At 42.9% G+C, this 22,326-nt stretch overlaps 2 protein-coding genes across 2 annotated transcripts in view; one reads left to right on the plus strand and one right to left on the minus strand.

Annotated features, from left to right (window-relative positions):
• Positions 1 to 1,832: 1,832 nt before the first annotated feature.
• CUNH5orf58 (chromosome unknown C5orf58 homolog) lies at positions 1,833 to 8,751 on the plus strand. The gene is made up of 4 exons (XM_021175482.2): positions 1,833 to 1,896; positions 3,535 to 3,628; positions 5,891 to 6,021; positions 8,698 to 8,751. The coding sequence occupies exons 2-4, from the start codon at positions 3,535 to 3,537 to the stop codon at positions 8,749 to 8,751; spliced, it is 279 nt and encodes a 92-aa protein (XP_021031141.2). The 5' UTR covers positions 1,833 to 1,896.
• Positions 8,752 to 9,058: 307 nt separating this feature from the next.
• The window catches only part of Lcp2 (lymphocyte cytosolic protein 2), a 43,730-nt gene continuing 30,462 nt past the window's right edge, over positions 9,059 to 22,326 (minus strand). Inside the window, exons 11-21 of the mRNA XM_021177401.3 lie at positions 21,610 to 21,635; positions 21,475 to 21,494; positions 21,263 to 21,370; positions 19,674 to 19,704; positions 18,162 to 18,174; positions 17,377 to 17,506; positions 16,443 to 16,492; positions 12,840 to 12,934; positions 12,047 to 12,124; positions 10,438 to 10,593; positions 9,059 to 9,748 (exon numbers count right to left, since the gene is read on the minus strand). Of these exons, the coding sequence (XP_021033060.1) occupies positions 9,626 to 9,748; positions 10,438 to 10,593; positions 12,047 to 12,124; positions 12,840 to 12,934; positions 16,443 to 16,492; positions 17,377 to 17,506; positions 18,162 to 18,174; positions 19,674 to 19,704; positions 21,263 to 21,370; positions 21,475 to 21,494; positions 21,610 to 21,635 (830 nt within the window). The 3' untranslated portion in view covers positions 9,059 to 9,625. The remainder of the gene's footprint in view (positions 9,749 to 10,437; positions 10,594 to 12,046; positions 12,125 to 12,839; positions 12,935 to 16,442; positions 16,493 to 17,376; positions 17,507 to 18,161; positions 18,175 to 19,673; positions 19,705 to 21,262; positions 21,371 to 21,474; positions 21,495 to 21,609; positions 21,636 to 22,326) is intronic.

Below are 22,326 nucleotides of genomic sequence, written 5' to 3' on the forward strand. Positions count from 1 at the left end.
CCATTTCCTGGCTGTGGACCCTGGAGTAGGGCAGGAATTAAGTAAGCTCTGTGAGAGTAAGCTGCTTTTTCTATGTAACTGGGATAATAGCTACTTCAGAGCTGTCAGAAGAGGAAAGCTCCTAGCACAACAGATGATACAACGTGAGCTCAGAGAACATCCTTTGTCATTGTTTAGTGCCCACTCATATTCCCATAACTCCTGGCACCTAACAGAAATAAGACATCAAGTGTTTACCTTAAAAATATTAAGCAAGGGGAAATGGATGCAGGAAACTATGAAGCCACAGTACCAGGGAGGGCTGAGTGGGGAAGGCTGTCTCTAGAAATTTGACAATTGTATAACTAGCACACTTAGAAAAGGAAGGAGTGTCAGGGAACGTCTAATCCTGGACCCCCCAAATGCATCGAGAAACCCCACTAGTGATACGAAGGACACTTATATGGGGCCCATAGGCATCAAAACACATATACTCGTGGTGAGTTACACCTCTTGCAATTTTTTCCATCTTTCTGATTCTATTCAGATAGAAGTCTCAGCTTGTTCTAAATGACCTGTGACACTTTCCTGACCAATAAGAACTCATTTAAACAAAGTCCAGACTCTGACACAGCATCAAGCAAGAGGTAAGCTCACATAGCATAAAATATCACCCTGTTTTCATTGCCTGTGGGTCCTCCTGTTACCTTCTGGTCACATTTTACTCCACTTATACTGGTGGTGTGTTTTTTAAAGTAAATTTAAAAAGAGTGAAGTCTAAGATATGATAGTAATACTAACATACTAGGTACCGTAAAAATGCAGGCTTCAATAAGTTGGTATATGTTAGCAATGACTGAAACTTAGCCCTTGCCTCTCCCAAGGAAACCCAATGAGGAAATGAAGGCTCAGAAGAAAAAAGATACTCTTGTAGAGTCACACACCTAGCTATCGTCAGGACTGATGCTCAGTTCTCCTATAGCTTCCTCATCTATTTAATTCAGCATCAGACAAACTCGACATTGTTAAACTGGAGATAAACAAAACGTAAAATGACCAACAGGCTGTGCTGTGGGTTGCCGCCAGGAAGGCACTGGTTCGATAAGGCACTGAACTGTAGGAGAGGCCTGGGGAAATCAGAATGTCCTTGTACCTGATGTTGGAGACCTACGATCTCGGCACATCTTGGATACTAACTCAGAGCACCATGTCAAATACCTGGGGCGGTTTGAAAGCGTGTAGCGGCAGGGATTCCTCTTGGAATCAAGCACAGATGGCTTGAATCCCAGCTTCTTCACTTGGCAAGAAATCACTGTGTCCGTCGGCTTATCTGTATCCTACTCAGCTGAAAAATTTGTAAGCCTGATACCAGCAAACAGTTACAAGACAGTTATTGCCAGCCAAACCCCTCCGATTAATTATCTCACTTAGCCCTCAAAATATTATTCCAAGATATTTTTATAGCTCCTAAGATGGGGGTGGGAATTTGGTCTTAGAGTTTATTTAGTGTAGGCTTCAAACCAAACCAGTCAGTCTAGAATCTGCCCTTAGCTCCAGCACTGCACTGTGGAAAGAAAATAACCCGTAAGGGTTATAAAGCTGGCACCTAGGAAGCAAAAATGTCAAGGCCTTGGTAGTCTCAGGAGGAGTCACTTGCAGCCTAGAATCCGCAATTTTCCGTTGAGTTTCTTATTTAAGACTACAATTCCCAGAATGCCACGGGTGTAGGACTAATCCAATCAAAATGCTGTGGGCATAGACGCTGGCCAATCAGGTAGGCAGAGACACTAGCCAATCAGGAAGCACAGCCTGGATTTCCCGCCCTCTCTCCACAGCTAATGTAGACTTGACTGACTGTTGAAGGTTTAGCCTCACCAGATCTGTTGACGAGGTGATTTGTGGTGATCATTTGGAAAGGTGAGGCTTATTTGAAGCCGTTCAGTAACCAAGCTAACTTCACGGCTGTGGAGTGGGCGGGGAAGGGGCACCCAGAAGGTGAACGAGGCCTGTGTAAACTTCCAGAAACTTCCAGGCGGTGGGAATTTCCAGGCTGCCTTAGGCCCGGCCTCAGCCGCTGAGCGAGTGTTGTGCACTGGGAACTCGGGGACCCCTAGAGAGGAGAGATCCTCAGAATCTGCTCTCGAAAGCCTCTCTTGAGGTTTGAGAGCCCTGGCAGGGCTCTGTGGGCAAGTGCATCGGTGATGTCATGCCCTCCCTGTGTAGCATGTTGACTTCTGACGTGGCCGAGTCCTCTGGGTGTGGATCTTCTGTGCCCAGTTAGTAGCCATTTTTATAACTATAAGGCTGAGCTGTGGCCAGCCCTGTGGGATTCGAGCCTCCTAAGTCTTCTGATGCTCTCTCTTCTACCCACTGGGTGGAGCTCAGGACATTCTGATTCATTTAGTTCCGTTTCTGTGTTTTATTATTAATAATTAGGCTTTATACTTATTATTGAAAACTATATCCCCCCCCCCAATCCAAATCTTGGATTTGGCATGTGCACGTGAGATTGTTCTTTATGCTCTTGTTTTAATATTCAGGATCTTAGAGGTTATGCAAAGTGTGTCTCACTCCTTAATGTCTGGAGAAGAAAAGAAGTTTTACAGCTGCCATGAAGGAAGTGGGGGAAAACAGGATACCTGACTGAAATTCAGGAAAATACAAAAACACGGGCTAACTTGGTGGTTCACTTGACTTTATTATCCAGCACAAATAGTCCTCACCTGTAACTACCCACCTTTTACCTGGCAGGAACAGTCTGGGCCAATTTCGGCTTACTTTTCAAGTCATTTTGAGGAGTTTGACTAAAAAGCTAGTTAATGTCTAGTCAGCCATCCCTCTGGAGACAGTCTTGGTTAGATATATTTACTGTGCAACGTGGTGTATTTCAGATAATCCAGTGCTTACTTAATCCTTTCTCGACAATGAATTATAAACACAACATAACGTTTTAGTTTTTAGTGTGTGCTTAAAGAAATTACAAGTGGGTACTGTCATTCAAGAGTAAGAGACACGGAATCAACATAAAATTAGGAAAGCTCCCACACAATTGATAATTGTAAGGTAGTTTGTAAATGTTGAGGATTTCTGAAAAGGGGACTTTGTTTCTATTGTAAGGGCCCCATCTTGTGGATGTGTCTTGGATGTGAGAAGGACCCTCACCCTAAGAATTCACTTGCAGTGGTTCTCATCTGGAAAACCAAAACAGGTTGATGCTTTCCTGGCTATAATAAAAGACAATGACTTTAGTTCTGAGATAACAATTTTTTTTCTTTTATAAACTACCTTATTTTTATTTTTTTTTTAAAAAAATATACATCTGTGTTTGTGCCCTGTGTTGCATGGGTGTCTGAAGAGACCAGAAAAGGACATTGGACCCCTGGAGCTGGAGTTGTAGGCAGTCCTAGGGAACCATTGTCCAGTGTGAATGCTGGGAACGGAATTTAGGTTGAAGGAGCTGTAAGACCTCTTGCCTGCTGAACCACCTCACCAACCCCCCCCCAATGCAAATAGCTCTGCTCCTATATATTGCTTCTGTTTCTCTTTTATAATCAGATGTTTAAGAATAATCATCATGACCACAAGCAAAAAGTGGAAGCCATGATTAAGAACATTAATACAATTTCTTTGGAGGTAAAGAAGATGAAAGGTACGGATGGGATCAGCATGTCTGCACACTGCTGTCACAGAAGACAGGCTAGAGCCAATTTGTATTTCAGCTAGGATATTCTCCACTAATTATAAGCGTCCTGTTAAGAAATGTTTTCAATATAGTCTGAACTGTATGTTTGAAGATGCTAGGCCTGAATCCCTATTTCTGACCCCAACAAGCTTCTTACGTTATCTAACCTTGCAGAGTATACCTCCCACCCTTTCCCTCAGCACAGCCATGTGCCTGTGTCACATTCTACAAAAGTCACTGTCTTCACCCATGAACCTGCACTGAACTTGCTGAGGCTATGCCAGATTAAGAGTTTAAAAGTTTGATTCTCTAAGTGAAGTGTCCTTTCACTTTAAATATATTCTTAGTGCTATAATATACCTTATAGGTCATGGTGTTTAGCCAGTCATAGATATATTCTCTCATTTTCTCCTAGCCACTTAAAATTCCTGTGGTTCAGTATTTCTGGAGTTAAGCTCTCCCTGAGCCAGCATGCTGGAGAACTCTCACCAGTTAACCCATTTCATCTTACATCGTTCCTCCTGTGGGGTTAACTGAAATATGTACCCCCACTTTCTTCATCTACAAGTGATTGCTCTCTATTCCATCCATTATGATCCATGAAAATGATGTTGAATGTATAGTTATGTTTTACAGCTCTCAGATAATTGTAGATACTTTCTGTGTCACCTCTGAGACCTGCAGCTGCAAATAACAAATAGGCTACATAGTGTGTACCATGAGGGCAGATAATCCAAAGTGGATGCAGCCCTGAAATTAACTCAGAGTTACAAAGATTTCATCAGGGGTCAGGTTCTTTCTATCTCTCTGTTGTGTCTATACTGCTGCTCATAAGCATTACCCTGAGGTGGACACACACAGACACTATTTCTGGCTGTGATATCTTCTTAGAATGAGCTTCATAAGATACCCTCAGCAACCCTCTGTCCCTTATAAATAAAAATGTGAGGGTCACATAGCAATGATAAGGGGCTTGTCCAGCATGCACAAGATCTCTGGTATTACAGAATAAAAACTACCCAAGAAAAGGGGTGCTTGTGATAAGGGGATAACCAAGTTCTGAATAGAGAGAAAAGCAATTTACTAACTAGCAGATGTTTGAAGTATCATCTTCCTAACTAAGAATACGAATAAAACAAGCCTGAAAATAAAAACCAGTGAGCTCCTCCACTTAGAAAACTCAGCTATGTAAAGCACCTATGTAAGTAGAATTTAAGCTTCACTGGGAAAGCTTTCCTCTTTAAGCGTATTTGGAAGGGTGGGGAGTCAATAAGAGAGTGCTGTCTTCACTCGGGAACAAAGAGCGGAAACTGAAAGGGAAAAACAAGCCATGGCTTTTGCTATACAGAGAGAAACACTGACACACTCACCCACCATGATTTAGTCTGTGTTCTACTGCTTCAACACTATAGCCAAAGCAACCTGGGAAGGAAGGGGTTAACCCCACCCTACAGCTTACAGAACAGAGACCACAGAGAAGTGTGGCTTATTGGCTTGCTTCTCTTGGCTTGCTCAGTTTCCTTTCTTACACACCCAGGCACTGCCCAGGGATGGCACCACCTACATTCACCTATCATTGAAGAAAATGTCCCTACATGCTCATGTCCAGACCGGTCTGCTATAGACAGCTCCTCAATTGAAATCCCCTTTCTCGAGATATGACAGGTTTTTGTCATTAATAAAAACTAATAGGCACACCACCAAGGGGTGAGGAGACCAACACACACACACACACAAAGAAAAAGAGACTTAAAGTTGAAGATAGACGTCTGTCCCGATGCTTTGCATTGCATGCATGTGTGAGTTAGGTAGGTTTAAGATATATTGAAATAGGGCTGGAGAGATGGCTTAGCAGTTAAGAGCCCTGACTGTCCTTCCAAAAGTCCTGAGTTCAATTCCCAGCAACCACATGGTCACTCACAGCCATCTGTAATGGGATCCAGTGCCCTCTTCTGGTGTGTCTGAGGACATGCATTAAATAAATAAATCTTAAAAAAACAAAAGATATATTTACATACTGTTACAGTGTAGGAAGATAACTGAGTGGAAGGGTGAAGAACCTTTTTAGTCAGTTTCCACATTATACCTGTGGTTAACTCAAAAATTGGTCACCTAGGTAGGAGCTTGATCAGTGAATGTCTGACAAAAGTCATTAGAAATTAGGAACTGACTCCTTAAAGCAGTAAGAGTTGTGCTGACACTGGACACTCCATCTTCTCCCTTACTCAGAACTCTCCCAGATCCTGCTCTGTGACCTCAATCTTCAGTTTGGTCAGCCCAAGAAGACAGAGGACCACAAAGAGGCAGAAGCAAGCCACCCATTTGAAGAGCCTGAGATTCCAGATGGGGCACTTGCTTCCGTCAGATTATCTGACTGAACTCTCTCTCTCTCTCTCTCTCTCTCTCTCTCTCTCTCTCTCTCTCTCTCTCTCTCTCTCTCTCTCTCTCTCTCTGAGTGTGTGTGTGTGTGTTTTGGATTTCTGGGTTTTGTTGACTTAAAAATCTGGAAGAACAGCCGGGCGGTGGTGGCACATGCCTTTAATCCCAGCACTTGGGAGGCAGAGGCAGGTGGATTTCTGAGTTCAAGGCCAGCCTGGTCTACAAAGTGAGTTCCAGGACAGCCACAGCTATGCAGAGAACCCTGTCTCGAAAAAAAAAAAAAAAAAAAAAAAAAAACAAGCAAAATAAATAAAAATTAAAAATCTGGAAGAACTAAGTTTAGTGATATAATTTAATTATATAATTTAGTGATATAATTTAATTATATAATTTAATATAATTATAAGTAAGCATGCCATCTTGAAAGCTGTTTTTTTGTTTGCTTGCTTGCTTGTTTTACTGCCTCAAAGGGAAATTGATTCCACTGATGCTGGAAGTCTGATATTGGGAATTGGCCTATCTGTATTTGCTGTGTGTACACAGGCTTCCTTCCTCCATGTTCTAGTAGAAGAAGGTGCTACTGCAGCAGCATACAGCTTTGCCTTTGGGTGACCCTAAAAAGGACTGATTTTCTGTTTCAGAGAGAGTTCCTGAATGACTTAATTTTTCTAAGATATTAATCTGTAGGCAAAGAGCAGAGCAATGACCCAAGCTGGTGTCATAAGGCTCATGGCTCAAATAGGCAAGACTGTAGCAGAAGAATAGAACTGAATAGAATTCAAAGAAAGCACACGTGTTTCTGCTAGTCATGAAAACAGAGATTCCCCGATTGCAGCCATAGTGGTGCAAGAGAACACCTTACCCACAACACTCATTTTTGCCCCTTTGTTCTAAGAGATTCAAATACATTTTTGTCTCCTGTCATCTACTGCTGCTCTTCTTGGTGCTGTGAGGAACCCCTGGTAAGAGTCAAGTTAAGAGAAGAAGGGTTGATTTGGACTTATGCTTTGAGGAAATACGGTTGATCTTGGCAGGGAAAGGACAGTGAGGCAGCTGGTCATACTGCAGCCACCATTTTGAAGAGGGAAAAGACGGCAGTGCTGTGCTCTGTGCACTCAACCCACATTGAGAGTGTGTCTTTCATCCTCAGCTAAACCTCTCTGTGAACATGCTCACTGATGCACCCTTAAGTGACTCTAAAACCCACTTGAGTTGACAATCTTAACCATCGTAACTACCAATAAATGCTTTGAGATCTACCATGTCCTTACTTTTCATTACCTTTAAATACAGAGTGCCGTAAAGCAAGGCACAAGTTGAGCTTACTCTATCAGAACCTGCAGCATCCTGCTGCCCTTTCCCAGGACCTAGCTCAGTATCTCACATAGTGCAGATGCTGCAGATCCTTATGGACATCCTCCTGAGGAAACGTATACAAGCTTTTCAGGTTTCTCGTTTCCAAGTGCTGGATCCTTCCTAAATTGAGAACTCTTGCTTTGTAATGGCGAGGTTTTGCAGAACAACATTATTATTGTCACTAAGTGCTTCCACAGTCGACCTACTCCTTATCTTAGTGTGTCTTCAGTATTAACTTGGTTCCTTTTAAAAAGGTTTTCTTAACTCATGAAAATAAAAGTATAGAATATTCTTTCCTACTTGAAAATTGTGTAGGTCAGAAATCAAACTTTTGTCAATAAAAGTCACACAATGATGCCACACAATGAAGCCAGGCATCCCATGAGAATGAGATTGAGAGAAGAAGGGATGTCAGTGCTCCGTGTGTACCAGGTTCATGTTGCTAAACATAAACAATACTGCAAATTCTCGTCCCGATACACTGACGATATCTTGATAAAGCTTACAGTGGTGAGGGGAAAGTCTGTGAATTGAGAATTTCTATACTGTTCATAACTTATTGAACATCAGAGCTCAGACTCACCAGCCTTAAACATGCTCGGATCATGCACTTTAACCTGCAGCTGGGCAGAGTCCCCTAACACAAACTCTTATTTTGTCTTAATATGGAATGTATTATTTAATTTATTGAGTGTTCATAGCAGCCCCTCCCCAAAAAGAAAAAAACCAGCTTCAACATAAAACATGTAAAGTACTGATGTGTGCCTTGGTGATCATATGCTAGCCAAGACTCTCACATTTCCTAGCATCAGCTGCTAGCCCCAGAAAAGCAAAATTCAAACTTTGACGTACAGTTCGTGCTTAGCAGGCATCACTTCCACGCCATCATAAAGTCAAAAATGGCGAGTTAGACCAACAGAGGCCAGAAATCCCTCTCTGCCTTCTGTTAAGTGTGATTTCAAAATTGAAGGAGATCTGAGGTGCTTCAAAGGGTTTAAAAGCCAATCTGAGGACAAGACAGCAGTTTTGCAACATACTTGTTGGGCTAATAAAACAGAAAACCAGAGCAGAGGTTTGGATAGAATTCTCCAAAGGCCCACATGTTAGAGGCTTGGCCCCCTGCCCCCGACCAGGGCAGCACTGGGCAGTGGTGGAACCTTAGGAGATGAAGCCCAGTTAGGCGGAAGGTGTAAGACATGGAGGGAAATGTGCTTCTTGTCCTTTCTTTTGTTTCCCAGTCACCATGAAGTGAACGGATGTCCTCACATTCTCACTTCAAGATCCTCTATGAACTGTTGCAGGCCCAAAGGAACAGGAACAGGCGACCATTCCAGAAAGTCAAATTGTCTAACTGAAGGCCAGCAAATACAAGTAGCATCTAGTAGGAAGGTGGGCTGGAAGTAAGTGTGTGTGTGTGTGTGTGTTTACCAAGCATTGCTCATCTTCCCAGGAGACCTTCAGTACTAGAATGGAGGCCACTGTGGATGGAGACATGAGGGACTGGGATAGAGAAGCAACAGGAAGCCCAGCATGTTCAACAGCAAGGCTGCATCACTGAACCTAAGCCTATTTCCTTCTTGTATGTTCAGAAAGGTAGCTTACATTTGCTTTAAAAATATAACAGCAAGGACCAAACAACATTGTCTTAATGATCAAAAAGAGTAAAGCAAACGATAACTTTAATCCCAGGAAGTTATCCCAACATGCATTAATCTCATTACGAAAGGGAACACATAAAAACACACCCTATAAAACCAAATAAGAAACAATGGAGTTCTATTTTTGGAGCCTCTTAAGTTATTGCTGCTCCAAAATGAATTTTAATCATTTTAAGTTGTGTAAAAAACAGATCATGCCTCAGCCTGACAAAAGTTTCATTATAAAATATATCAAAAATGATCAGTTTCAGTACTTTTTCAGCTTGCTCCATATTATTTCTGTACTGTATCAAGTACTGTATTTTGGGATGGATGTTCAAAATCTCATGTCTGCCATGCACTCTTAGACTTCAAATGTGAACATGATCACTTCTATACTCTATAAACATCAAAGAAAATAAATAAATCGTGTGGTATTCAACAATCTTCAGATACTTTAAAAGGGCAGGGCAGAACTCTGGGCCCGAGTTAACAGTCTGCTCTACTGCTAAGTGCTCGGCGATTTGCTAAGGTCACGTGATTTCGCCGCAGTGACCACAGAGTCAGAAAGGCTCATTTCTTGGCTAACTTGCTACGGACAGCCTGCAGCGTGTGTTAGTGTGCACTGGTATCTGGACCCTCGGTTCTTTCCATCAATGAGCAACAGTGGCATTTTCCTGAAGTAGTCAATAATATCTGATACAGACAGGAAGTCCTGGAAAAGTCAAACGGGGAGATAAGTTAGCAGTGGAATGGACAGTATGCATTTTGTAATTATGGTTTTTTTTTAATCAGCATTAATTTGGGGGAAATTGTAGGAAGAGTAAAATTTATCAGGTAGTTTAGAGATTTTCTCCTCAATAGCCAACCAACTGTAAGTAAAAGGTAGAAATAGAAAGTTGGGCCAGAAAGAACCCCAGTCTTCTGCAAGAGTAGTAAGCACTCTTAATTCTGAGCCATCTCTCATACGGCATTTTAAATATTATTTTATAGAGATAACAATCATATCAAAATTGGGTCAAAAGAAGTCAAAATATAAGGTACAAAATATAAGATACTTTGACACTTCCTAAATGCATTTTTTTTTTTTTTTGAAATTTAGGCTTGGGGCCAGAGATGAAGTTCAGTGCTTGCACCTGACTGGTGTGCGCACAGCCCTAGGTTCTGTCCTAAGCAGCACCAACAGATTACACCTATGATGTTGGATTATTTGGAATGAAAATTCAAGCAAGACTCCTACAGTGGGCTTAGTCACGGGTAGTACTTTTCTTCTTTCCTTCCTCCTTCAACGGAGGGCCTCACTGATGTTGTTTAACAACATAGCTGCCAAACAGCATGGGATTCAACTGCATAGTTGCTATACAGTATGGGATCTGGGCAAAGAGTGAAGACTAAAATCCTTACCTCTTTTCCTCGAAGTCCAGTGCCCAACAAGTAGACTTGACTTTCCTCCTGGTAGCGGATTTGGATGTTGTAAACTTTGTCTTTGTACAACACCATGAGGACATACGGATTGTTCACTGTCTTCTTAGAGCTGTCTCTAACCAGGAAGGTGCCATCCTAAAAGAATGGGTGCTTGCCATTAATGGGAGCAATGAAAGTCAGTTCCATACCGTGTAAGAGACAAGCCTTTAGGGACCTTCAAAGCTGTCATGGTGCCAGGTGACAATGAGGTCTCCTCATAGCTGGGGATCCCAGGTACCTGGATCTTTTGATTATTCAAAAAGACAACTGAGATTATATCTGAAGTTTTTGAGTTAATGTCTTTGAAGTGTCTTAATATAAAGTATTCTTTTCAGTAATAAAAACCAATGACCAGTTAATGGATAAAGGGCCATACAAAATAAGGTGGCTCAATTCTTGTGTACCTACTCACATCTGTTGATTGGCTGGCCTTCCCTGTCCATGTTCCCATGCAGAACACAGAATTTACCTGTGAGATGGACGCCCCTTTACCCCACACCTGAACAGCAGTGAAGGTGGACTTTCTATGTCCTTGTCTCCCTTTCCTCAATACTTACAGAGCATGTGATTTGTTCTGTACTCTAAATTTTCATACACGAATAATTGCAATGTAATGTTGCATGGCAAAGACCTAATATTAAAATAGAGCTAATTAGTAAGGCCCATGTAAATCACTCCTTCCTCTATGTACTTAATTAGAGAGGGTTTTAAATAGCCATCAATATTCAACAACAACATTCCTTTGCTCCTTTTGTTCAAAGTTAATTGAGCGGGTCAGAACATATGTGGTAAAAGAACTTCCCACTGGACCAGTGAATCAGAGCTTGGCTTGAATTCAGAATCACCTGGAGAGTGTGAGAACTCCCTCCACCCACACTCCACTCCCATTTATTAAAAAAAAAATCTCCCTAAGACTCAGGAACCCAGATTAAAATCATCATCATCATCATCATCATAAAATAAAAAAACTGTCCTCCACGTGACCACATCTGCTGAGGAGATTGAAAATGGTTGTTGTAGCCGTAACAGTGTGAAAGATGAAGAGTTACTGCTCTCTCTTCTCTGATCAAGAGATGTAGGGTTATGGGTCAGTAATGGACCTGCTTAAGACTTTATCATATCAAAAGACTAGCTAGAAATTTCTGGAAGGCTTTGTGGCTATGCCTTTAGCATGAGTCTTTCTCGTGAACTTGGATGATAACTGGTCGTTAAGGGGAAGATGAAGTAGTAGGATTTCTGAAATGTTACATGATTTATTTGATGCCCCCAAAAGAGACACATCATTCATTAATTCATTCATGAAACTCCCTAATATGTGCCAATGGATCTGTGATTTCCTTAATTTAGAATTTTCCCTAGACAAGTGATGGCCGCACAGAGAAAGGGTTCTATGGATGCTAGCAGGGAGGATGGTAGCCCTGATGGGTCTTAAAGGAACAGAGTGGCAGGATTGATAGCTGGCTCACATTTGAGCCAGTGTGTTGTCAACAGCCTTTCTCTCCATCCACTAACATTGATAACTGCATGACAATCCATGGTAGAATGGTACCTGGTTTATCTTCCTCAGAGCAGCTTCTGCCTCTGGTCGGGTGATATAAGAGACATACCACTCTTCATCTAAGGGTGTCTACAAATAAGAAATTTTTAAAAAGAACTATAAGTTCTGTAGTTACATAAACAAAGTGAAAAGGAAAGGAAAAAAAAAGCTAATAATTCCCATAAATCACTGCCTCAGATCTCTGAGGTTTGAAACATTTGTTTTCTTGACCAGAATCGCTTAGAAGGGGCTACATGGAAGTCATTTTGTGTGAACTGCTTCCTTATCATGCCACTGACTGCAGAGGCATTTGTGAAGGACCCCCCCCCCCGTTATATAACGGAACCTTCCATCCTGAAAGACAGAGGCAGAGGAACGTTTTCAGCTTATTATATCCTAGTAACATACTTAATGAAAACTCTGTCCTAATGGAGCAGCTAAGAAACTTCCCTTTTCAAGGCTATAAACCAAGAAACAGATGGGGTAAAAAATGGGATTATTTTTTCATTTCTTAATGCCCTGGAAGGCTGTAAGAGAACACTATGGGAAAAATTAGTTCTTGTCTACATCTTCCCTTCATTTTTGGTTTATTGTGTGCTATGTGGTGGATCCAGGATGGGATCCTCACACCCTCCCCCTCGCCCCAGGCAAGGGTCTGACCACTGAGCTACACAGATGCTCTTTTAATTAAATGGCCGCAACAAAACTCTAATGGAAGACACAAATACAGCAGAACAGCCAACTAGAGTTTCTTAAAGTCCCTTTGCTAGAAAAAAGGCAAACACATTAGAAACAGCTGTATTACCTCTTCTTCCCCAGGAGATGGAGGCTGAGGCCTGTTTGGAACAGGCAAGGGTAAGTTTCTGCCTTCACTTCTGAGAGGTGGCCTGTTGCCTGGACCTTCGAAGCAAAGTATTTTGAATATTAATTTACTATCAGCCATTGTTTCCAAGTCTCATAATGCATCCATCACAGATGCCCCCATAGAGTAATTCTTTTTTCAAGAATAAGAGGTTGGAAATATAATTTCCATCTCTTTAAAGCTATAAAGGCTGGCTTGGGCAGTGTTTTGTACCATGCTGGGGAAATTTGGAGAGAAGAGACCTCAACATTTCAGTGATTCCCCTAAACATGCATACATCATCATGTGGGCCCCTAAACTTGCATACAGCATCATGTGGGCCCCTAAACATGCATACAGCATCTCATGGGCTCCTAAACATGCATACACCATCATGTGGGCCTGTTTTTAAGAACACCACAGTAAGAACCTGCACAAGCAGAGCCTCCATAGGTGCCTCCCTAGCAGCACACATGGACACTCCCAACAGCTTGCACTGGCAGCCAGGAAGAGATAATTACATTCCCACTTCACAGAGGGAAAGGAAGTGCTTGGAGAATAGTGTTAGGTTTTGAGCCAATGTTTGCTGTGATTTTTCTGTTTGTTTGGATTCTGCAGCTTCCTAAGATATACAACTGTTGGCTAAACGGACACCACAAACTATCTGCTCAGCTAGAAGCTTGTCACAGAGCCTACGCTTCCTTTATTCTAAGACCGTCTTTTGCTTAGAGTTCACTGGAAGTTTAGAGGAAAGTCCCTCAGCTTGGGAAATGCTTGACTGTGTTGGCTGTGGGTATCAAGTCAGTTTCTGTGTCAACCAAGCTGAAAAGAACTGAAAGGTCCTGTTATCTCGAATGCTTGCTCATTCTTCTGTCATTTGCTCATTCATTCATTCATTCATTCATTCAATGAATGTTTGCTTAACATGACTCTATCTAGGCTTAAATAAGGCATTTTCTGTATGTTATGTTTAGGCTTCAGGGCCATGTGACCAGAGGCGTACTGAGTTTCTTTAGCATGTGAAACTTAGAGAGTCTGAGCAGGTTCCATGCAGTAGTGTCAGGGCTGAGACTTAAGGCCTGTGGTTCCTAATCATTACCTTGCCTAAGTATGAACCCCTGGGTCACTGCACTAGGCGTCCTGGGAAGCCTCACACATCAAAGCACCTCAGGTAACTCCTGCACTAGGATCCACCGAGGAAAGGATGCCCACCTAAGAGGAGCTGAGGACTTCTGGGTCAGTTCTTCAGGGTTGTCTGAGATGGTCTTCTCTGTTTGTGAGTAGGGAGTCTTGGGTCTGAGCTGCTAGCACCTGCCTTCTCTAGGTTCTCAATATCCAATCAAAATACTTAGAGTTTGTTGAATGAACTCGAATACTATAGAAGAATAATAGAACTAAGTCTTATATTGCACAGCTGTCTGTTTCTGTGCCCCATGATCAGAAACACAGAGCCACGATCTGCATACATGAGCACATGGGTACATACATGTTCTGCATACAGCACACGTGAGCACATACATGTTTTGTTGCAATCAGCTACTACCCTTGATATCTGGGTCTTCATGCAAGTCCTGATGAGAGTTTTGATGTCTTTTGAACAACACATGGTAAAATACTTCCTAGGCTTGGAGCATCCCATGAATAAGACATAGGACAAGATGTCTAGCAGTCTTGGGGTTTAAAAAGCATGGCTTCTGATTGAGGTAGCATTCAAAAAAAAATTAGCTGTGCGTATACAAAATCCCCACAAACAATTCAAAATCCAGTGCTTTGTGAAATGCTGCTGCAAATGAAATGTCTGGAATCTAGATGTTTATAAGAGACAGGCAAATAACACACATGTGCTGTTAAAAAACAGCGAGCTTGAAGAACTGAGAAAAGTTGGGATGAGTAGACAACTGGACCCCACATGGTTAAAAAAAAAGACACTGGGACCTCAACTTTGAGCTTTAGCATCTGCCACTGTGTCAGCAGTGGTCTTTCATACAGGGAATGATGTGCCCCACTGGGAAGGATGCTTGTGTAAAATAGATGTATTACTAAGCTGGAGGTCAAACACACCAGTGTAATTTTATATTTAAAATCTATTTCTGCATGCCGACCATGATTTTTTCTTTATTCATATCTCATACACTCCATCCTGGCTGCAGTTTCCCCTCCCTCCACTCATCACAGTCTTTCACCACACCTCCTGCCTCCCCCAAATTCACTCCCCCTGTCTTCCCTTCAGAAAAGAGGAGGTCTCCAGTGATATCACCTGAACTCAGAATAACAAGGTGCAATAAGACTTGGCACAAACCCTCATATCAAGGGTCCCACGACCAGGCAAAAGAGTCAGAGACATCTCCACTCCCACTGTTAGGAATCCCACAAAAATCCCAAACTAAACAAAAAGAAAAAAAAAACCAACAAAATATATATGCAGAGGACCGAGTGCAGCTCCATGCAGACTCCATGACTGCTGATTCAGTCTCTGCGAGCCCTTCTGAGCCCTGCTTAGTTGATTCTGTGAGCTGTGCTCTGCTCGTCAGAAGCTTCCTGACAGGAACAGATCCCCAGCCGAACATGGAACATGACTTTTTAAAAATGTCTGTTCTTTACCATAGTGCTAACATTTTAAGTCAATATTTAAGTCCTGAGTGATTTTGCTTTTAGCGCCATATATTTTAAACTTTTCTTGGAAAACAAGTCAGAGAATCTGGCAGTTCTAGGCCAGTTTCTAGGCATGACAAAGACCTCCTTATTTTGCTATGCATTCATTCAGTAAGAATTTTAAGTTACATGTGCAGGTCTCTTGCTTTAAATCATTCCAGGGCAGTCCTGTCTCACAGACCTTTAGACCTCATGGACCAACAGCATCAACTTGCTAGAAATGCTAAGTCTCAGGTGATACCCAGCCCTCCTGAAATAGATCCATATTGGCCATGATTCCCCGGCACCTGTGCGCATGCTGAACGTTGGGAACACTCACAGCAGACAGCCAGTAGCAGTATCATTGCAAATAGGAAGCCTCTGGTTTATCTTACTGAGTCAGAAACTTTTGTTGTTTTTCTGAGACATGATCTCATAAAGCCCAGATTAGCTGCAAGTTGGCTCTCTAGTTTAAGCTGGCCATAAACTCTTAATCCTCCTCCAGTGGCCCAAGATCACAAGTATGAGCTGCCATATCTGGCTTGATTCATAATCACTGAGGCTGGGTTCTTGTCATCTATATTTTCAATATGCTTCCCAGTTTACAACCTGAGAGCAGACTCATCATTGACACCACCAGGAAGCTAAGCACTTCCTTAAGCTCTCTATTGAACTGTCAGGGACCTAGCTCTGGGCAGGAAAATAAGGGATAAAGCTGGCCTTTTGGTGCATGCATGCATGTGTGTGTGTGTGTGTGTAGTATTTTATGTAGTGTCTCATTCCAACAGTCCTTGGTAACTTGCAGACATTGAATTAAGTGTTAAAATGAAGAACTCATATACTTTTAGGAAACAGAGCCTTTGCTGAAAGGCCTTGAGACAATTATGCTATAGCCCCATGGACATGTTGTGAGGCAAAGGTCACAAGCATACAAACCTTGAGAGAAGTATGGCGGCAGGGAGGCACTCTGCTGAAAGCCAATGTTACTGCAGAGAAAACAAGAAACAGAGAAGAACCAGTTTTAAATAGGGTTAAGGTGATGGGACCCAAGGGTAGCTGGGTTACAGAAGCCAGGCTGTAGATGCTTCTTGCTTTGTCATTACTGCCCTCCACAACCCCCTGGCATCATGGAAGAGGGGCAAAGGAGGAAATTATTCATGCCTTTCTCCCTCAAGCTGCCTGGCGTTTGCCGTAGCTAAGTTGCACTGGTTGGTTGTAACTGTTAGCTTGACACAACCTAGGGACTCCTGGGAAGACAGTCTCAACTGAAGAATTATCTAGATCACGTTGGCCTGTAGGTGGATCTGTGGGGAACTGTCTTGATAGTTACTTGGGATAGGAGGATTCAGCCCACTGTAAGTATACCATGTCATGGGTCAGGACCTGAACTGTTTATGAATAAACCAAGCCAGCCAGCAAAAGCAAAGGCAAGCAGCCTATCTGAGTGCACTCATTTCTCTGTCCTCTGGACTGTGGCTACACTGTGGCTAGCTACTTGATTTCACGCCTCAGCTTTCCTGATGTGTTGGACTATAACACCAGTTCTCAACCTTCTTAATGCTGCAACCCTTTAATACAGTTCCTCATGTTGTGATGGCCCGCAGCCATAAAATTATTTCAGTGCTATTTCAAAAGTGTAATTTCTCTACTGTTAGGAGATATGCAGGATATCTGATATGTAATCCCCAAAGGGGATGAGACCCACAGGTTGAGAAGCACTGGACTACAACCTTAAATTGTAAAAGAAAACAAAACCTTCCTCCCCTGCCTTTCTGTCCATCAGGGTACTTGTCACAGCAACAGACATGAAGCTAGAACACAAGCCACCCGGCGCTATGCTTAGCTAGAGCTGAGGGGCACAGCCACAGACCTTTCCGAGAAGGCTCCCGGCATGTGGGACAATGGGAATGTGTTCTTGGAGCTGGGCTGGACAGATCTCGAAGGGAACGTGTTGGAGCTCATGGAAGGTAGTGACGGCTGTGGCAAAGGTCTCTGATGCACTGTGGAGGAGAAGAAAAAGATGAGCAGTCGGAATTCAAATCCAGGGACATTGAAAGAACCTCCCCAACTTAAACCAAACCCAGCTGACATGAAGGGAGAGACAAAATCCAAAAGATCAGGCATAATTAGAAAATGCTAGTGGGAAAAAAAAACCTATTTCATGGTTTGTCTAGATAATTGGCTACCTTGGAGTCACTTGACATCGCTATTGTTCTGTACGGTGAGAATTTAATTTTATTTTGAACTGCTTCTTTGGCAGACAATCACTAATGGGAGACCTTATATATTTTAGAGATTATTTACATTTTTTATTTTTTAATGCCCAAACTGAATGCTATATTGTTCATTTGCAGTTTCTGATTCTGTATCCACAAATGTTAGAGGGAATAAATATGAGAAAAATTTCTATCAAGACATATATGCAAGTTTCTGTGCAGTTGGGTACTCTGGATTATCACACATAAACTTAAGTTCTCCTTGGTAAACCAACCAAGTAATTCCCCTTTGCTAAAGCCATGAGATTTATGTCTGTTTATGTTAGTTGACATGTAGTGTCCCATACTCAATGATTCTATTTAAACAGAGGGTCAGAAAAGTGAGAGAATAGGAGTTTTAAGAATGAGAATGGCTTGTGAGAAAGATCTGGAGACGTACCATCATCTTCATCCTGCAAAGAAAAAACAGTGAAATAGATTAACTTAGCGTTGCAATCCAATTTCTAAGAAGACACTCCTCAGTCAAAAACTGTGCCTGGCTCTTTCTTTAACAGTTATAGTTTTTCATAATAGATAGGTTGTGGAGAATTTTCTAGAGCTTCCCCCTCTTCATAATCTAGTTAGAATGTGCTAAGTGGTTTATGGTTTTTCTAATGTCCATAATCATCCAAAGACATTCGATTCTGAGATTTCTCTCAAATGCTCAGCTGGAATGATTCTGAGGCTCCTAAAGGACTTGGATATAACAGCATTTACAAGCCTCATGAGGTTACTGATATTTCAGTCAATTTTCTCCAGTCGCTGTAAGACTGGAACACGCTTTGCAATAGAAATGATACTCGTGCTTCAGCGCATTTACCGTGGAGACAGGAAAGGCTTCACGCACCCTCACACCTGCCTGGTCCAAAGCTCCAGCCCTTTTCCTGCCTCTCCTTTGCAATATCTGTCCCTCATTTATTCATAGCGAAGTTTACAAGGTGTAACTACTATTGTATCCCTTACTATTTCAACTGCAGAGTCACTTTGTGAGACAGACAAGAGAAAGGCCACCCCCTTTCTCTAATAAGAAACGAGGTTCAAAGAGACACAGAAGCCCTGCCGGTGACTAGAAAAATCAAAGGACCATGAACTGGTTAGTTAGAGCAGCCCACTGGTCATGAACTGGTACCTTTATAAGGATAAAGTTAGTTACTGTGCCCTGGCATTAGTTAAGTATTGCTTAATAAAGCTTTCTACCATCAGTTCTACACCAATCAGAATCTCTCATCCTGAAATACTGAAAGTCAGCAGAGGGCCACACAAATAAGCAAAGTGTCACTGCTCTCCTGCCCCAAGGCCATGTCCCCTCTGGTTGAGGAAGGCACAACCCTAGATTCTCAGGAGAATTAATCTCTCAGAAACTCAGTGCCTCAGGGATGTGATGTCAGCCTCAGTGTCTGTCTTTCACTCCGTCCCTATGTCTCTGTAGCAAGTTGCTGCCCTGATGGTTTGGGAATGCTCATGGCCATCCCCTCCCATCTTCCTTAGACATCCCTGGGACTGGAACAAAAGTGGAGCAACCCTAGTCCATGTTCTCTGCAACATTCAAGGACCATTACAGTGCTCACACAAAAAGAGAAAGAGTGATGTCATGCAGGGCCACTAAAATCATAGCATCTTCCCGACCCTTCCCTCTATTCCTGATCTCCACACTTCTTGCTAATTACCCTTGGGGATGAGGATGCAAGAAGCCAGCCACCCTGGGACCTCTCAAAGGGCCAGGGGCTAGGCAATTCAGCTTGATGAACTCTAAGTAACAAGATGCAGAGGCTGGCATTTAAGATACTCTTTGTAGGTCTTGCTCTCATTACCTAACTTCAGACAAGGGCAAGGCAGATGCAGTCCCACCTCCCCAGAGCCTACACTGGCTGTCCCTGTGCCAAGCATTTATTAAATGACATTTCACACTTACATTCTCTCTTCTGTCTGGTCCCCTTCCATGCCTGAAATGAATTAGAGCAGAGATGTGAACATCAAGAGTTTCAAAGAGCCAGCCCCAGAATATAATTTCAGTAAATCGCATAAGGAGAAATAAAACCTACTGAGCCATGGCCAAAGGGGAAGTTGCCAGTGCCAGCAGAAATGCTGGGGTTGGGAGAGAAGGGAAATGTGGCCACTGGATGCCCTGTTATCTTTGCAAGCTGAGCTAGGCAAACCTTTGTTCTATAGCGCTACTATAGCAAATAATTACACAATTATACATGTATATATGTTTAGTCAGCTTTTAGGAGCTATTAAATTTCACTGAGTAGATGTTTTTCCAAGCAAATAAAAACATTTTCAGTAATATTCCTCTTTGCTGAGGTTTCAAACCAGCCACCACAGGGCTTGCCCTTCAAGTAATAAGAAAACAGTTGGCAAAGGTCCCTGCTCTGGGCTTTGCCAATAGGGCCTTGGTGTCACTGGCACAGATGGGCCAGTCCAACAGCTTTGACAATAGCTGTCTAAGGGTTGGGAGAGGCATCTGTACTTCCTGGGAGAGAGGTAAAGAGGGGAGGGAGAGAAGGAGGGAAGGAGGGGAGTGATAGGAGGAAGAGAGGGAGGGAGGGAGGAAGGGAGGGAGGGATAGGGAGAAAAGAAAGGAGAGAGGCAAGGATGGGTGGGTGGATAAAGGGAGGGAGAGAAGAAGGGAGGAAGGGAGGGAGGAAAGGAGAGAGGGATGGAGGAAGGCAAGGATGGATGGGTGGATAGAGGGAGGAAAGAAGAAGGGGGAGGGAGGGAGAGAGGGAGGGAGGAAGAATGATTTGTTGAGTAGCTAATGTCAGATGTTTCTTATGTCGTCCATCAGTTCTTGTCCTGTTTTATTGAAAATTTTGGTATTTTGGCCATTACAATTGTTTTTCATGTGTTCTGATTTTGTTAAATAATCTATTAAATTGCTATGAAAGTCAATGACTGGGGATTTTCTTGGCACACTGTGGCCCTTAGTCTTGACTGAATTCTCACAACAGCCAAACCAGGGCGATGGTTATGAACCTTTATAGACAGAGGAGATAATGAAACTCACTGCTCCCCTCTAAGTAGCAGGGCTGGCCCAGAACCCAAGTGCACTTGTGTCGTTTGGTAAATAGACCATACATGATTTTATAGCACAGGTAAAGCTGCTAGAACTGAGCTCCATCTCCTATGGTTGTAAAAATGGTTGAGCAGTAAGAAAGCAGCTAATGCAGGCCTAGAACCAGCGCCTTCCACCCCCACCCCACGCCCCTGCTGTCTTTTCTCTCTGCTCCCTTACAAAATAAAGCTCCAGGTGCAGTTCCTATGAGCTGTTCAGGCTTCAGTCTGACAAGGTAGGGAAGTCCAACAAAACCAAGTTTGGTTCAGACAAGGAGTCCCCCAGCAACCACGCGTCCCTCCCCATTAAGTGCGGCTACTCGCCCCCTCCTCAGCTACATGCCCATTCTCTTGACAGACCTCAGGAGCTTTCATCCAAGCAGCAAGGAAAGGAGCCCTCAACCTCCCAAGTTCAAAGGCCCGACTCAGGCAGCACAGGACAGTCACCTTGGAACTGGTGGCTTCCTCGTTGTCACGGGTCCGAGTCTTTCATTTCTTTCGTGTCTGTCCATGGCTGGTGGCAAAGGAGGCTTTTGTATCTTGGGTAAATGCTCCCTGAGTGGGAAGAGAGAGGATTTATTAAAAAAAAAAAAGCCACTTTCATTGGGCAGAGATCTGCAGTAGAATTCTGGACTTGGTACAGTATGACAGACACTTACCTTCCCAATGGGGCCGAGGGCTGCAAGACAACAAGGAAGACACCTGAGGATCAGACACTCTCCAAAGAGTCAGGACAAGATAAAAGCCAAACAAACAAAGACTAAAACCATAAACAAACCAGAAAAGCAGCCTACCTTATCAGAAAATGGTGGTTTCTTTCCTGTAAACAAGGTTGAGCAGAACATTAAATTTGGAACATGAGGTTAGGGTTGAAAAACAGATTCTGATGAAAACCGTGTCTGCGTCTCTAGGGGAAGTCTGACTTTAAGCAGGGGCTTCAGATCTGAAAGGTCTTTTGAGGAACACCTGATTTTATAGGCTTAAAAATACCACCTGGCTTGCCAAAATCACACAGCTGTGCACGTGCTAATAGGATCGTGAGATCTGAGCTTCTTTTCAACATGCGGCTTGGCTGAGCATCAAATGGGTGAATGTCTTCTTGAGATTCCTTGTCTTTCTCGTTGGCTTAAGCATCTGCTGTCTGGCCCAGTTTGAATTTTGAAGTAAACCAGTGTGTAATGAAGGTGAAATTTTGCCCTAAATCCTGTGGTACACTTGATATTATATAAAGACTTCCATACAAGGGCTTTTGGAGATTGTCTTGGTGTGCCAATACCACTTTAGTGGTGGTGGAGGTGGTTGTGGTGGTAGTCAAGGTGGTAGTGGTCATGGTTGTGGCTGTGGTCACCAAGGTGGTAGTGGTGGTAGTGGTGGAGGTGGTGGTGGTGATGATGGTGGTAGTGGTGGTGGTGGTGGTGGTGGTAGTCAAGCTGGTGGTGGTGGTTATGGTCATGGTTATGGTACTGGTCATTGTGGTGTTGGTGTTGGTGGTGGTGTTGGTGGTGGTGGTG

Source organism: Mus caroli, unplaced genomic scaffold, assembly GCF_978045245.1.
Source record: "Mus caroli unplaced genomic scaffold, Mus_caroli_1 scaffold_13, whole genome shotgun sequence".
Lineage (NCBI taxonomy): Eukaryota > Metazoa > Chordata > Mammalia > Rodentia > Muridae > Mus > Mus caroli.